The following is a 17,447-nucleotide window of genomic DNA, read 5'->3' as shown; positions in this document are numbered from 1 at the left end:
GGTTTCTGGCGTGCCCAAGGGACGCAACTCTGCAAAGCGAATCGCGGCGCCTTAAACGACTGGGCCACCCGTCCCCCTCAGTTCTTAATAAAAGATTAAATGATTATGCTGAAAGTAATACCATTCTGTCAGAATCAAAAGCGGGTTTAAGACATGGCTACTCTTCAAATGATCATATTTTTACATTTTTACTAAAAAATAGAAAGAAAGAAATGTTTTATGGTTTCGTTGATTTTAAAAATGCTTTTGACAATGATTGCCGTATAGGTTTATGGAAAATAATATTAGCACAAGATATTGATGGGAAAGTTATTCGTATTATTGTCAATAGGTACGAGTGCATTAAATCATATGTGTGTACAAAAGGTTCATATTCAGAACAACCCCCTTGTCTTATTGCTCTCCGCCAATGAGAAAATTTGTCTCCAATGTTGTTTTCGTTGTTTCTAAATGATCTGGAACATTTTTTTATTTTCTCAAAACTGCCCAAGTGTTTTATTCAATCTTAGTCACTTAATGGTCTGTAATATCTCTACGTTGTTTTGTTCGCATTCCTATTTCAAGATGATACTGTTTTGTTAGCGTCCTCCCCCGCCCCCTGGATCTCTCCCTCCCTCTTTTCCTTGATCTCTCCCTCCTTTGACCCCTGGATCTTTCCTCCCTCTTCTCCTGGACCTCTCCCTCCTTTGACCCCTGGATCTAACGCCCCTCGCCCCCTGGATCTCTCCTTCCTTCCCTGTTCCCCTGGATCTCTCCTCCCTCGCCCCCTGGATCTGGCCTTCCCTCTTCCCCTGGATCTCTCCTTCCCTCGCCCCTTGGATCTCTCCCTCTTTCCCTGGATCTTTCCCTCCCTCGCCCCTGGATCTCTTCCTCCCTCTTCACCTGGATCTCACCCTGCCTCGCCCCCTGGATCTCTCCTTCCCTCTTCCCCTGGATCCCTCCTCCCTCTTCCCCTGGATCTCTCCTCTCTCGCCACCTGGATCTCTCCTCCCTCGCCCCCTGGATCTCTCCTCTCTCGCCACCTGGATCTCTCCTCCATTGCACCCTGGATCTGTCCTACCCTTGCCCCCTGGATCTCACCCTGCCTCGCACCCTGGATCTCTCCCTCCCTTCCTTCTTCCCCTGGATCTCTCCTTCCCTCTTCCCCTGGATCCCTCCTCCCTCTTTCCCTGGATCTCTCCTCCCTCGCCACCTGAATCTCACCCTGCCTCGCACCCTGGATCTGTCCTTCCCTCGCCCCCTGGATCTGTCCTACCCTCGCCCCCTGGATCTCACCCTGCCTCGCACCCTGGATCTCTCCCTCCCTCTTCCCCTGGATCTCACCCTGCCTCGCACCCTGGATGTCTCCCTCCCTCTTGCCCTGGATCTCTCCCTCCTTGTACCCCTAGATCTCTCCCTCCCTCTTTCCCTGAATCTCTCCTTCCCTCTTCCCCTGGATCTCTGCCTCCCTCTTCCCCTGGATCTCTCCCTCCTTCGCCCCCTGGATCTCTCTTCCCTCGCCCACTAGTTCTCTCCCTCCCTCTTCCTCTTGATCTCTCTTCCCTCGCCCCCTGGTTCTCTCCCTCCCTCTTCCCCTGGATCTCTCCCATCCTCTTCCCCTGGATCTCTCTTCCCTCGCCCCCTGGTTTTTCCCCTTCCTCTTTTCCTCCACCCACGCCCCTATGATGGTACATGTGCTGGGTCTCATTGACAACGGCATCGTGACGGAAGAACTCACTGAGTTTGTGGATATGTTTCCAACTCTAGTAGAAGCTGCAGGTCTTCCTGTTCTTGACCTGTGTCCAGAAAACTCTACCAACGTTCTAGTCTGTTCCGAAGGCAACAGCTTGGTTCCTCTGATGAAAGATCCAGCAAGTCCTAACTGGAAGAAAACAGTCTTCTCACAGTACCCAAGGTCTGCCGATAACGGTCACCAGATGGGCTATAGCATGACCACAGCTAAATACAGATACACCGAGTGGGTGAAGTTCGACATGAAACCTCTCTATAAGCCGGATTGGAACAAGGTTTATTGTGTTGAGCTGTACGATCATATTAAGGACCCTGAGGAAAACTATAACCTGGCTTATAATTCTGCTGAAAAGAAACTTGTATCTGAACTACGGAAAGAGCTGCATTTTTTATTAGCGGCAGCGAGAACTTCGATCTGATTTTAATGAGATTGCTCTCTTAACCAATTCAAAAATTCCAAGTTTATACATAAACTGAAGATCAAAAGAAAATTTACATTTTAACATTTTGAATAATATAAACAATGCATGCGTTCAAATCTTTGTAACATGCTACAAACAATTGCCCTAAACGCAGCACACTCGTTTCCGAAGAACCAAGACCATGCAGGTGTCGATGCACGTGCTGTGACAAAAATTACTGTAAACAGGTTTTTCGGTGCTGCATCTGTGCAGGTACATGTATAAAATTCACAATCACATGAACCAAAAACTTACCGAACAATGCCACGTTCCAATGCAGAAAAGAGAGAGAGGGCCATTGGTATGGTCATGGTGGGGACTCGACACCACCGACAGGCCTTGGAATGGCAGACCACGTGTAACCACTCAATTAGATTGTTTGATCGTTAGTTGTTTAACGCCGCACTCAGCAATATTCCAGCGGCAGTTCACCCCATCAGAAAATAGATATCTGCGAACCTTGCATCTACGCAACCTTTCCTGACAGTCATGGAATCGACAGCAACGGCGTTGGGTCACCGTGTCATCCGCCACACAGTGAGAAGATGACTGCATGCTGTTGGCATCAGGGCATACAGATCACTCCATGGGATGGTGTGTTGTCCACAACATCCCCAAGACAAACAACGGTGGGCTCGGCGTGTACGACGTGTACCACTTTGGCAACAGCGCAAATGGCAACGGGTCTTGTTCACCGATAAGAGCAGGTTCAACCTATTCAATGCAGACGGGAGGGTCCGTATGTATCGCCGTAGGGGGAAAAGAATGGCTCCTGGTTGTGTACAAGATGTCCGTGCCCATGGAGGTCGTGGTCTCATGGTCTCATGGTGTAGGGGGCTGTGACGACCAGAAGACACCGCTCGCTGTTATCCATGACAACCTCAATGCACAACAGTACGCTGACGAAGTCCTGAGACGAGTAGCGGTGCCATTTCTGCAGCAACAACCAAGAGGGATCCTGCTGCACAAGGACAATGCCCGACCACACACATCCCGGTTCACGCAGGACTTTCTTTACATTCCCCATACACGTCCTGCGTCGAGCACTTGCAATTGTGGGATCATCTGGGTAGGGAGCTAAGGAGACGACCCAACCATCCAAACAACTTACAGGACCTTTCAGGATGTCTGGCAACATCAGACGTTTGACGTCTTCCATGAGACTGTGCTTTGAGGCGTGCATCCTTACCAGGGCAGGTCATCCGCGGTATTGATGACGTCGCCCCAATGCCACCTTAGTGTTCGCTGATGTTTCTACCAACTTAGTGGCCACAGCCTATGTCACTAAAACTTACTCTTGGTACCCCCAGTCATATACACTGACAGCCATTTATGACTGTATGCATTTGACATTTTCCATGATAGACAACAAGTGAATTGAATACACAGTATCAATTGCATCAACATCTTGGGGGTCTTTTACAGTTCATCAAACTCTGTAATAACTTGAAGTCTTTCTTTCTAGTTTTGATTTCTTTATTCTTTCCTGTTTTGCATTCTTTCTTTTCTTTACATTCTTTTCTTATCCTTTTAGATAAATGTCTTTCTTTTCTTAACTAGAATCTAGTTATTTTCAGATTGACTGAAATACAAATAAATATAAAATAATAACTATTTTGATCGAATGGTGCATAAATGCAAATAATAATAATGACATTATAAATGAATTAACCTAATAAAATTCACTACCTTTTAGTGACACAAAATACTATGCATCTTCTGGGGCGATCACAGCTGGCAGCTTGGTGAACACGGTGAGTGGTGCAAACATACGGACTTTGAAATCGCCACCCACGCCCCTATGATGGTACATGTGCCGGGTCTCACTGACAACGGTATCATGACGGAAGACCTCACCGAGTTTGTGGATATGTTTCCAACTCTAGTAGAAGCTGCAGGTCTTCCTGCGCTTGACCTGTGTCCAGAAAACTCTACCAATGCCCTTCTTTGCACCGAAGGCAAAAGTTTGATACCTCTAATAACAAACCCAGCAAGTCCCAACTGAAAGAAGGCTGTGTTCTCCCAGTACCCTAGGAATGAAAGCAACGGTGATCAAATGGGTTACAGCTGACCACCGATCACTACAGATACACAGAGTGGGTCAAATTCAACCCACAACCCCTGTACAGGCCAGACTGGACCAAAGTGTTCGGTGTGGAACTGTATGACCATTATCAGGATCCTCAAGAAAACAAGAACCTGGCTTATGATTCCGCCTACAGCGCCCTAGTGGCTCGACTCAGCAAACAACTACATGGTGGCTGGAGGGCAGCTAGACCCAAGTAGGAAGGGCAACAAAAAGATGGTATATCCACCAATGCTTCAATCTGACTACCTGGTGATGTGTGTTATAAATCAATTGTTTGTTATTCAACGCCACTCTCGGTTATATTAAAGCTATCCCGACAATCCAGTTTTTCTATAGATTTCTGTATGCACGTACTTTTTTTATTAAAATTATTGTGGGTGTTACCGGTAGGGAAGGACATGCTTTCTTTTTTCGTGGACACCTGGTGTCATCACTGATTTTCAGTGATCCATTCATATAATTTTCGCCACTTTGTGGCCTTTTGCGCCCAATGGAGTCTTTTTCATCAGATAATCTATACTGGTTTTTTTTCTCTTGCGTTAACGTTTCGTGTATAAAAAATATCTTGTTTGGAATATCGAGTCTCGGGCAAATGAAATTGCTATTTGTTACAGTATGGCGAGAGGGCACAGATAGCTTATGGTGGTGTAGGAGCAAGTCAATGTGCAGTGTTGCGTCCCTTAGCTTGTCCAGGATTCTCTGACTTTGTCTGTCAGCACCTATCTTTGAAGCTACAGTACGTTAGGCGAACCAGAATTTATTATTCGAATCTCCTGTCAGACACTGTCAGACACTTACATTTGCTCCCTAGTTTCATTCTAGTTGAAACGCCTTTGTCCTTTATGCTGTTTTGTGCATACCTACCATATTTACCCGACACGCGCGAGAATCAGTAACTAAAAAGTGTTCAAATGAACGCCCCCGACTATACCATGAGTATGTGTTTATGTATCACTTCAAATTGTGATGATACCAAGTGTTCGCGAAAAGGTGAGCGTATCCTGCCCCGTTGGTGGCACCCATCACAAACACATGCAAACCCAAGTCAATTATTCACGGGAAGAAAATACACGGGAAGAAAATACATGGGAACATACGGTCAAAAGGGGAATAATGATGAGATGAGTCAAATTTGGAAATGTCATCCACGTGTATACAATAAAACCATTTGAGTGCTTTACTGAGGCCTTGAATATTGAAACCTTGATCAAACAGCTTATGAACAAGAGTCGTATGACGCAAATCTCTTCAATGATAATAAAATAATAATGTACATCGTTTGAAATGAAAATGCGTCCAGTCGAGATTAAATGGGGTTAAGCGTCGCATTCAAGATCATTGCACTTACATAGCGACGTGCTTGTACTCGTCCGGACTTTATCCAGTTTTATAGTGCCAATACAGTGAACGAGTGATTGAGTTTTAAACCCCTCTTAGAACACTCGGTACAACAATGTGCCATGCAAGACGTGGGATGTCATTATTTAAGGCTGCATCAGCAATGCTGCAGCTTTTCGCACCCTTTCGGATTGACAACCACATTGTGACGAATGAGACCTGTATTACATCCACTCACTGCGGGCATTCCAGGTCCGTGTTGGTCCCAAGCCATGCTTGTCGTTTGAGCCGTCTAAATGAACGAAGGATGTTCACAATATTTGCCCGGAGGCGGTGGGATATCCTAGTGGTTAAAGTGTTCACTCGGCATGCCGAAGACCCGGATTCGATTCCCCAAATGGATACTCACTCACTCACTCATTGAACTCTTATGATGTAACCCTGATCAAACAACGCTGTAATACAATCGATTAATCCTTAGAACGATACTCGATTGTACCTCAAACGATGTAAGGGGACGTCTCAGAAAAGACCAAACGTTATCAAAACCTTACTCGGCTTAGAACAGTCGCCGAACCATTACCAACGTAAAGTCCCCGTATCAAAAACATCACCATCGAATAACCATTTCTTGTTTGGTTCATTTTTAGCCACCATAAAACATGGGTGAATACTTTTTTTTGCACGGCAGTTTATTCAAAATGGTATTTGGTCATTATAGAAAAAGTTAAACACCTGTCGGGAAGTAAAAATACTTTAAATAAAATTTGGGTTCGTGGTGAAACCAAGGTCTTTAAAGATGGAAACTCTTAATCAATAAATATTTCACCCAATACTATCATGTCCTTGGTCTGGCAGCCCTCCATCCAGCATGCAGCTCTTTCCGTAGTTCAGATACAAGTTTCTTTTCAGCAGAATTATAAGCCAGGTTATAGTTTTCCTCAGGGTCCTTAATATGATCGTACAGCTCAACACAATAAACCTTGTTCCAGTCCGGCTTATAGAGAGGTTTCATGTCGAACTTCACCCACTCGGTGTATCTGTATTTAGCTGTGGTCCTTGGGTACTGTGAGAAGACTGTTTTCTTCCAGTTAGGACTTGCTGGATCTTTCATCAGAGGAACCAAGCTGTTGCCTTCGGAACAGACTAGAACGTTGGAAGAGTTTTCTGGGCACAGGACAAGCGCAGGAAGACCTGCAGCTTCTACTAGAGTTGAAAACATATCCACAAACTCAGTGAGTTCTTCCGTCACGATGCCATTGTCAGTGAGACCCGGCACATGTACCATCATAGGGGCGTGGGTGGAGATTTCAAAGTCTGTGTGTTTGCACCACTCACCGTGTTCACCAAGCTGCCAGCCGTGATCGCCCCAGAAGGAGATGATTGTGTTGTTGGCTAGTCCTTGGTTCTCCAGTTCCTTGACCACTCGTCCCAGCTCGTAGTCGGTGTAGCTGAGGGCACTGTAGTAGGCTCTTCTCATGCTGAGAATAACATCGTTAGGGAGGGTGGAGTTAATGTCTCCAGAAACATGTAATTTCTCAATGTCATCGTATTTTCCGAGCTCTGTATAAATATACCATGCAATTTCTGGCATCTTATCAGGAGCATATGGGTTAGCTGGGGGACTGATAGACGACTCGGGGTACATGTCAAAGAACCTCATTGTTGCCACAAAGGGAAGATGGGGCTTATGGAGTCCTTGGGCGATGAAGAAAGGACGTTCTCCAGATCTTGCTTGAGGGGCAGCCTCTCTAATTGCAAAGTCAGCATTCTGGGTGTCTCGAAGTGAGTTGTTCTTCTTTTCCGGACTCAAAATATGGGTCTGTCCAGGATATGGGGTCATTGTAATTGGAGGCATGTCCGGGGTGAAATATCTTACCGGAACCAATGGTTCTGTAGCCGTTCTCCTTAAAGTACTGAGGGATGGTGGTGAAGTTCCCTCCCACAACTCTCCAGTAAACCTGCAAATCATACACTGTGAGGAGAGATGATCTGCTTGGGGAACACACAGCCTGCTGAACATGGGCTCTCTTTAACAGAAGACTCCTTTGTGCCAGGGCGTCAAGGTTGGGTGAATGTATCGGAGGATGGACAGGACTCGGGAAGTCTTTTCCATATTAAACAGAGTTCAGGCCTCATGTCTTCTGACACCAAAAACAGCACATTCATGCACGCCAGGGCGGCAGTCACTGCCAGCAGCAGGAGAGTCACCCTCAACATCATAACATCTAAAATTACACTGGGTTCAAGCTGACAAGAAGGGTTTTATGTATCTTCTGGCCTGTGAACGTCGCAGCAGAGTCTTATCAGTTGGTATGCATGTTATGTGCTAATGACAAAACATATTCGCTATAAAGACACACAAATGTGCTACACTACAGTTGATATACAACTGACTGTACAATGTCACTGCAGGAAGAACTATTTCTTGCTACTGATTACATGAGACCTGACCTACAAGTGTAGATGTGTACTGAAACTCAGATTAATGCATCTAATCTGAACACCCTAGCTAGGAATTGCCAGGAAATGTCCATCAAGTTATTTGCTCCCTTGGTCACAGGACAAAGGCCACACAAGTCAAATGTCTACGGCCTCCATGCCCACTGCCTGAAAGAGCCAGGGAACTGCACGACGATACCTCAGTATTAGAAGCAGGCTTCATGAAGATCTCTCTGATGACGAGACTTGTGAAAACAACGATCCTGTGTCGTGGTTAGAAAGAGTTGTGAAATACCTTTTTTTCGCCCTATGGATCGCTTTGCATAGCCTTATTAAACGAGAAACACTCAGCACCTTGATTTGATAAAATAATCACAAACGTTATCAAAACTAGGACGTGAATAGTCGCCTAAACACAATGTAGATCCAGTTGTTTGAGGGTATTAACTCGCTGTGTACAGTTGGTATTTTGCCCTGAACAATATTCAAGGTTTGTCAACATCTAACCCGTGAGTTCCACTTAATTGCTAAAAGTCTTAGATCTGTATCATTTCGAGAGTACTTCCACATCAAGCAGGCACGCCATGGTAAGCTGATTATTCAAAGTAACTTCCTCTCCCGCTCTCTTGCCCATCCTAGTACCCCCTCTCTCCCTTGCTCACCATATCACCCCCTCTCTCCCTTGCTCACCATATCACCCCCTCTCTCCCTTGCTCACCATATCACCCCCTCTCTCCCTTGCTCGTCCTATCACTTCCAGTAGTATAGGTAATGGTGATTCTGGCTCACTTCAACTGGAGCCAGATTTATATACCTATACCACCACTATAGAGGGATTTTTTTTATGCAAAAATGATGATGCGATTCAACGATCGTCATGAGTCGTATTAAAAGAAACATCAATATTAATTAATAATTGATAAAATTTACTAGAGACCAGGAGGATATTGGAAAGGTATAGGAGCATTAAAAAAATTAGCCACCGCAGCTAAGGTATCTAAAGATGTGGCCAAGGATTGGTTAAAGAAACAAGCGATGTGGCAAATATACTTACCGGCACCTCGTTATATACCGAAAAAAGAAGTTTGATATTTTTACAACAAATGAAGTTCATCAGGCTGATCTCTTGTTTCTTCCCCATGATAAGATAAGACACAAAACATATAAATACGCTTTAACCGTAGTGGGTGTGGCTAGTCGATACAAAGAGGCTGAGCCATTAACCTCGAAAGATTCAACAGAAGTAGCTAATGCACTGAGTCGCATATATAAACGTGGACCACTAAAATGGCCTAAGCTATTTCAAGTAGATCCTGGTCGTGAGTTTATGGGATCAATAACTAAACTGTCAAAATCAGGCATGGTGAAAAAGAGGCCCACCGTAGTCAAGCTATCGTTGAAAGATTTAACCGGATATTAGCGGAACGTTTGTTTGGCTATCAGTATGGGATCAAAATGAAATCGGAGCGATTGAGATCAACCGAATGGGTGACACGTTTATCAGCTGTTGTATCAGCGCTGAATAGTGAAGTAACAAGATTAATCGGGAAGAAACCATCCGATGCGATTAAAATGAAATCCGTGACTTCCTAATATTCAGCACCGAGGAGAGGCAAAGAACAAAAACTTCCGGATAGAGTAAGTGTAAGATATTTATACCAACCCGGTGAACTCGAAGGAGGCCTACGTCGCGCAACCGATCCGATTTGGTCTCTTAAGACATATAACATTAGTCGTTTGGTTTTGAAAGAAGGAGAGCCTATTCTTTATTATCTTAAAGATGGACCGGGCAGGGCATTTGTACGAGAAGAGCTGCTCATAGTTCCCAACAATACAGTATTACCACCATAATCATAAGCATAGGTAGTTACACCATCATTATCAATCCATCTCTTTGAATCTAAGGGGGATAATGATGTCTTGTTCATTCTTAATCCATATATCCTATGATTGTAACTTCTTAAAGAGTTCATCTTGTGTTTGAATGTTCTACCCTTGAATAATGCTTCTTTATACTGTTCGTGTTTGATATGCTTTTTTACCACATACTTCTTAACACCCTTAGCTTTTCTTATCTCTCCATTATCGGACTTCTTTATAGAATACATCTTAGGTCTTAATCCGACATACTCCGCTATAGGGGTCCCAGCACATTCATCCTTCATCTTACCTAACACCTTTTTATTTACTATGCTGTGCAGTGGATTATCTTTAGGGTAATCGCTCGTGTTGTACATATCTATTTTTTCTGCCATTTCTTTATACACTTCCTCGGTTTTCTATTTCCATCAACAAAGAATCTGTATCGGTATATAACACCTCGCATCTATCGCCGTATTGCTTCTTAAGTTCATTGTAATAAAAGTCATACATTTAGTGTTTTGACAAGTCAAGAATATTCATACCAACGTACAGCGGTCTGTTGAATTTTATATTACTCTTCTGCATATGCAACGCCGCTAAGTCGTTATCGAATATCTTGCTTCTGTTAAAAGCCAGACTGGCTATAAGTTTCCTGAGTCTTTCTTCCTCATTAATTCTGACTAATTTAACATCAACACACTTCCTTAGATTCTCCATTGGTTTTACCAAATACTGAGTTATTCATGAGCTTATATAGATTCTTTTCAAAATCGCTGGTGGCTATCTTTCTTAAATCTGTGTTCAGCCTTATATAGGGCTCCATCCAAGGGCTTTGATCAAACTTTAGAACTCTGTGTATTTTCTTTAGTTTCAAACCTAACGATAGATATAACTGGAGATTTCTGTAGTGAACTATATATTTTGTCTTAGCCATCAAATTTGGTACGAGTTTGTACTACCCATCAAGGAGTGTTGATATTCCGACATCCAATCTTTATTCACCATTAATCTTTCGGGAGCTAGCGGATAACTGTTATGATCTTTATGTAACTAACGATTTTAGATATTCCAAGTCAACTTCTAGTATGTACCCTTTATTCACATTGATATTATAGATATCATTCGTTTCGATATCATCGAACCACTCAAAACCACCCTTGGGTAAAGGTTGACTCATAGCCCATCCGTACGAATTGTTGGCGTTGAGATATAATATGTGCGTGTCGGGTTTACTCAGATCATATCCTTCCACTAATTTATTATTAGCCTTAGGATACCTTTTTCGCTACGATCGATATATTACCTCTTAATCATTTCTCAATAAACAAGTGCATATCGTAATCTGTGAGTAGTTTTAGTTCTACACCGGTCTTCTTCAACAATGCATCCCACGATAGTCCGGGACTGGAATAGTACCATGCCGGGTCCAAGCCGTATTGTAAACATGTCTTTCTAAATATCTCGAATAGATCGGCGAGTAACAGTACATCGGTTTTTAAGTACAGATCGTGATAATCACCTAAATTCTTACAACCTAATTTATCCCAGACCGTCAGAGCGTGTTCATAATCGGCATCTGTCATTTTAGATTAAGTTAAGTTACTGTAGAATGATTCAAGGGGTGGTAATTTAGTTTCGTCGAATCTAGACCAATCATCCATATATTCGTAAGGATATACACCTTTTCTCAGCAACAAATGACGGCACCGATCGGTATATTGATTTGTTATTGCAAAGTCATCAGGATTGTTCGCATTAGCTAAATTGTCCAGGGAAGATAACAGAAACTGTACGGAGTCTATGAATCTAAGTCCATTACTTTGCTTTATTCTGGCTTTCCCATCCTTGTCCGTATAATGTATAGTTTTAGTCAATGAGAACGATATATATTTTTCCATATCATTAGGAATACACGTTAAGCCGCCGTCGATCTTTGAGATAGCTTGCATAATGAGATGGGAATCGTATCCTCTAAGGTTATGAAACACAACAGGGATGGGTATTGTTTGAGAATTCATATTTAGTTTCAAGTTACACTCGTTATGCTCGGCTCCCCGATAATTACCCATGACATGGCAATGATCTCTTACGGAATCCCCATTCAGGGGTTTATTACAAACATGACAACTCGTTGACTTCTTATAGGCCCTCCAATCATCCCTCGTCATACACATTGGTTTCTTACGCGTTAAATTTTCACTGATTATTCTCTCTTCATTTTGTAGATATTCTAGGAACTTTCCCGCTGCATCGGGACCTCTCACTGGACAAAATATCATCCATTCCAAAAAATCCAAAACTTGGAAATACCACCATTCCAATTGGAAATATGACCATTCCAATATTTGGCAAAGTCATATTTCCAAGCTTGGATTTGTTTGGATTTGTTTGGATTTGTTTGGAAATGTTTGGATACAACATGTCATAATCATATATGTTAAACGTTGTACAACTTTTGACCTTATTTGAGATTAGTAATGACATGAAAGAAAATAATTAAGAGTATTTTGGCGCTATGTACCACGAAAAGACCAAATCATGAGTAAATTTAGCTAAAAGAATTTCTGTCATTTAAAGTGGCTACTCTTTATATTTAATTTCTTATCTTCCTTGTCTATAATCATATGACATTGACTATGAACTTTGAACAATTAAACAAATATTTTGTTTTCCCATACCGACTTACGGTTGTCGTAGAACAAAGACCGTTTCGAGAATAAAGAGGGCATCATTATTATAATTTGAACTAATATACATATGTACATAAAAGTACTAGGTATAAATGAATTTTGATAAGTGTTCGTACAAGAATATATAGCATTTGTTTCATATAAAAGATAGAAGCCAAATAAATGGGACAATTAGTTGTTATGAATTAGCTTTACCTCTGTGACATATCACGCAACTAAATGTGAATATGTTTATCAAATAATCAATTACAGTAATTAACCTAGTGTCCTTATTTATACACAATTTAATTACGTATTGGGGTACAATATATAATACACATATACACGGAATGATTTCTTATTTTGTCAATTTAATCATAACACAAATCATACAAATCAAAATGTGAAAGTAGTGACTAACTTTATGATCAAGGGTATAAATACTCAATTGTATCTATTAATCCTAATAGTATAACAATAAACCCTGTGTATATACTGAGCATATTTAGATACATCCGGATCTACGACCGCAGCCATATAATCAATCAAGGAAAGTATATTAGATTGAATTACAAATGTGCTATCACTTAAACAAAATTTTCCGTTATCCACGTAAGCCTAAACCTGGGAGAAATAAAGTTCTGTTCTGTTCTGAAGACGCCGTCATGATTAGTTGGCGCCAGTCTAGACTGTCCAATCAACGTGAATATACAAACCGTGATGTTACTTGACCAGTTGATGACACCTGTCAAACTCAAAGTGCCCCTGGTCCTCCACCCACCATGTGTAATACTTTAGCGTACTTGATTGTTTAATTTGCAGTTATATTACTGTTAGGCTGAGTGATGAGAGAATACATTTTGTTATTTTTGTTAACGATCGTTTCCATTTTCAACTGGTAACCTTATAAGTGACTAACTTTTTTATCATGATGAAATGAAACATATTAAAATAATCAGAGGGACTGACGATCGCATTTTTCGCATAAATGTCATGCTCGCATTAATTTCATGATTTACTGAAGATAGATTTGAACATTTCTGAGCAACGATCATGTTTGGGTAAGGGAAGTAATCTTGTCTCCGCTTGCAATTGGATTCAGTTCCGAGATCGCAGCTTGACTGTTCGGTACGGCCGAAAGGCGGCATCCATGTTGTTCACGCTCCGCTGATCATGGGGCCTCATTTGTCTGTATTCTGCTTATGAGCCGGGATGCGCATGAAACACGGGTGTCAAAACGAATATATTTACCAGTTAAACGTACGGTCAATTAGCCAGTCCAAGAGACAATACCCTGGTTCTACCACCTTTAGGTGTAATTACGTCGCATGCCCCTGGTTCGCGGTTCGTCTGATCTCCCGTCATAAAACCACGATGTTTATTTACCTGGAGCCTCCGACAGCGCCGACTTCCTGTGTACATGTACGTACATGGCAATAAATGGTTTGACAGTTGTTTGACGGAATCAATCAATAATTATTGACACGGTGATGTAATTAAAATTTGTCACTATTCACAATTCCTATTTTTCTTTTTCTATTGTTCGGCTGTATTTTCGACTAGTTTTATATGTATAAAAAATCTTCTCTTGTATTTATAAACCAAACCTAAAAACATTATATAAGAACAATTGTGTTTTTAAACCGTAAGTTTTCTATTAAAACAACCATGCAAGTAAGATTTCAGCCGTAATATTACTTTAGTCACTCCACAAATTACACATCTTATATGCTGCAAACGCAGCGAATGTAATGCTACTACGTCACAGCTGCCTCAGTAATTAAGGGCTGGAATGTTTTTGTGAAGGCAGTTAGAGCAGACGAATTCCCCCCATCGCTGTATAATGACGGTCGCTAACCATATATGTGTATTTTTCGTGTTTTTGGCTTGATTTGATTGTCCTTTGGCGAAAACAAATGTTCAATTGTGAAAGCAAACCCTTTTCCCCTGAAGGTTAAAAGACAGCTGACTTTGTTTTTGTCTGAAATATCAACGTTGGAGTCATTTATATATTCGGAAATCCATATTATGGTTAATATTTATCATATAATATGGACAATGGTAAAATTCATTATCACAGTTTAAGTGCTATGCACAAATGTATGTAAATCTACTTCGTGATGAATGAAGCATGGCAATAAATGTATGCATCTGATTCTTCATTTTTTTGTATTCTTTGATGAGAATAAGTTTCGTTGATGATGAGTCTCACGGATTTTTTGATAAGAGGATAGGACTTTAACTGGAGAATAGTTATGAAAAATATATATATAAGTATAGGCGGTCTGTGCACATGTGGTGAAACTGATACCTCATTGATTTGCTAATCGGGACTTGGAAATCATAGTCTGTCATTAAATTGATTTTAAAATATATGGTTTTGACTGTAGTACGTGCTGACATCATAATATTATGTTGTAAACAACTTATCTTATCTTATGTTAAGTAAAACAATTATTGATAACTTCCTGAATTCCAATTGTTCAATGAACAGAATTATTCACAGCTCTGGCGTGAGACAACAATAAATTAGATGTTACCAAAGATTGTCCATTTTATGATCTTAGGCACATGTCGGCGCACTTACATGTGAGCCGTCTAGACGACTGTCTGTTTTGTAATTAAATGGCAGCTGCCATCCAGCCGAATACTTAATCTTGAGACCTTTTAGTTGTCTCAGCACTACACAATCAGCAGTCTAAAAAACAACAAAAAATCCTCATCCTAACCGACTCCCTCAGTGGACTACAAGCCCTAAAAAATAAAAACACCAAAAACCACCCCAAACTAATAAATCAAATACTCAATAGCTCAAACAACTTAACTAGGGCAGGTAAACAAATAGAGTTCATTTGGACCCCCGCCCACGTAGAAATCTTTGGAAATGAAAAGGCAGATACAGCAGCAAAATTATCCCTTAAACTCCCAGAAATAAGCTTAAACTTACCCAGCTCAAAAACAGCAATCAAAAGTCTCACTAAACAAAAAATCAACAAAAAAATGGCAAAATATATACCAAAACTTAAATAGCCAAATCAGGAAAGTACTCCAAAAAAACCTAAATAAACCAAAAATACTACACCCATCCAAAAAAATCGACAGAATAATTACTAAACTACAAACAGGCCACACCAAACTAAATAATCACCGTACAATAGCTAATCTACACACAACAGGAAACTGCCCACATTGCAAACAACAAGAAACACCAGAACACGTACTCATTCACTGCACACACTACCAAACACACCGAACAACACTACAGACCACCCTAAATCTTAAAACCGGACTTACACTAGAATCAATCCTAAATCCACAAAATAAATGAGAAAAATTCAAAGCCTTAGGTTTATACCTAATTAAAACAGGACTAATTAGTCGCATTTAAACCCCAAATAAAATGATAAAACCAAAAATACCTTATCTAACAACCACCCAACACACACAGCTCCCTTAGTTCGTCCCCCACCCACTCTTGGCATTCTTTCCAAATCTCAAAATTTCAAAATTACTATATAAGCAACTTGTTTGATAGGCATTACTTAGAAGTTGGCGGATGACAAGATAGACACAATTTTATGGATAACAACTTCCTTAATACTGTAAAAAGCGACGTTTCGGTATAGATCCTTATACCGTTGTCAAGCAAGACTGACAACACCGCTACAGTCTTCTTTATGCGCTTCTAACAGATCTTGTCTGCTTTACCCATGCAGGCATCTTTCGCAGAAATATTTCTTTCCTGCATGTTTTTTTTTATCGCATAATAGTCTGCTTAAACTCTTTATCCACGTATAATGATATTTATCATCTTTTTTTATTAGAAATAAATTGATTCTGGGAATATGTTCTGGGGCGGAGCTTATCCTGCGTACAACAATTCCTTTAGAAGAATGTCTGAAAACATTTATAGCTAAATTATTTTGCTTTATCTAAATATAAACTATCGATTTTATCCACACCCCAACCCGAACCTCTATTAGTCCAGCGTTCTAAAGTTTCCTTTATTCTCTGAATTGATGTATCTAATGATGCGTTTATAGTATCGGATCCGGTTATAACTTCTTGATTGCTTCGGAAATATGGTTCGGTATATTCAGTGCTATCGTCTGCGCTACTTTTACTCAATGACATTTTAATCGTCAGCTGGAATTTTATACTATGTAAATCATCTAATTCCTCCTTAATTTTACTCAATATGATAGGCTTAACATCATTAACATCCATGTTGGAATTAATATCCATCTTCCAAACTCTTAGATATTTACCAACGCCGGCTGTGGGTACAAATTTTAATTCAACATCATCTTGTTGTTTTTTATAATCGGGTTGATTATTATCTAGTAAAGCGATCAATTCAGCTTTTCTCATTCCAGAATAACCTCACAGCCCACTGCTTGAGCTTTGAGTTCTCTAACAGTCTGGGGTTGGTTGTATTCCAAACCGAGTAAATCGATCAATTCAGCTTTTCTAATTGTTTTGCCAAAGCCTTCAACTCTCTCACAAAAACCATTGTGGTTTAATGGTATATGCAAAATGAGTCAAATCTCTAAATGGTTGTTTTTCATATATCTAAATATGTATTCTCCCCCAACCTATTCCTCTCATTGGTGTAATCTCTCTTCCTAGCGTAAATAATCTGGTTCCTGACCCTATCAGCACCGTGCTTCTTACATAAACAATAACGACCTTTGACCCCTATCCCACATACAGAACATGTATAGTTAATGTTTCCCTGCCTGATGAAATAAGAGTGGATCACACAGTAAATACCAACAGAACATCGGTTGAATTGAATTTGTATAAAACTGACTTATTGTTGGTTTTGGTATTGGGCCAAGTTTTTTTTGATAA

The 17,447-nt window shown here is 40.9% G+C and overlaps 3 protein-coding genes across 3 annotated transcripts; 1 reads left to right on the top strand and 2 right to left on the bottom strand.

Moving 5' to 3' along the window:
- Nucleotides 1-889: 889 nt before the first annotated feature.
- Nucleotides 890-1,589, bottom strand: LOC125378715 (sodium/potassium/calcium exchanger 1-like). The gene is made up of 2 exons (XM_048394656.1): nt 1,383-1,589; nt 890-1,324 (listed from the first exon to the last, which is right to left on the bottom strand). The coding sequence occupies exons 1-2, from the start codon at nt 1,587-1,589 to the stop codon at nt 890-892; spliced, it is 642 nt and encodes a 213-aa protein (XP_048250613.1).
- Nucleotides 1,590-1,664: 75 nt separating this feature from the next.
- Nucleotides 1,665-2,150, top strand: LOC124152527 (iduronate 2-sulfatase-like). Its single transcript, XM_046525489.2, has one exon. The coding sequence runs from the start codon at nt 1,665-1,667 to the stop codon at nt 2,148-2,150; it is 486 nt and encodes a 161-aa protein (XP_046381445.2).
- Nucleotides 2,151-6,457: 4,307 nt separating this feature from the next.
- Nucleotides 6,458-7,462, bottom strand: LOC124152528 (iduronate 2-sulfatase-like). Its single transcript, XM_046525490.2, has one exon. It carries the CDS (start codon nt 7,460-7,462, stop codon nt 6,458-6,460), a length of 1,005 nt encoding a protein of 334 aa, XP_046381446.2.
- Between the last annotated feature and the right edge of the window lie 9,985 nt (nt 7,463-17,447).

The sequence above is a fragment of the Haliotis rufescens genome, unplaced genomic scaffold (assembly GCF_023055435.1).
Source record: "Haliotis rufescens isolate VD_foot unplaced genomic scaffold, xgHalRufe1.0.p SCAF_13, whole genome shotgun sequence".
Lineage (NCBI taxonomy): Eukaryota > Metazoa > Mollusca > Gastropoda > Lepetellida > Haliotidae > Haliotis > Haliotis rufescens.
This window is presented reverse-complemented; position numbering and strand designations above follow the sequence as displayed.

Coding starts and splice junctions, on each gene's coding strand:
- LOC125378715 (XM_048394656.1), bottom strand. CDS start 1,589: ATGGGAGAGATCCAGGGGAAGAGGGAGGGAGAGAACCAGGGGGCGAGG. Junction 1,325..1,382: donor AGGGAGGGAGAGATCTAGGG/GTACAAGGAGGG, acceptor GGTGCGAGGCAG/GGTGAGATCCAGGGGAAGAG.
- LOC124152528 (XM_046525490.2), bottom strand. CDS start 7,462: ATGACCCCATATCCTGGACAGACCCATATTTTGAGTCCGGAAAAGAAG.
- LOC124152527 (XM_046525489.2), top strand. CDS start 1,665: ATGGTACATGTGCTGGGTCTCATTGACAACGGCATCGTGACGGAAGAA.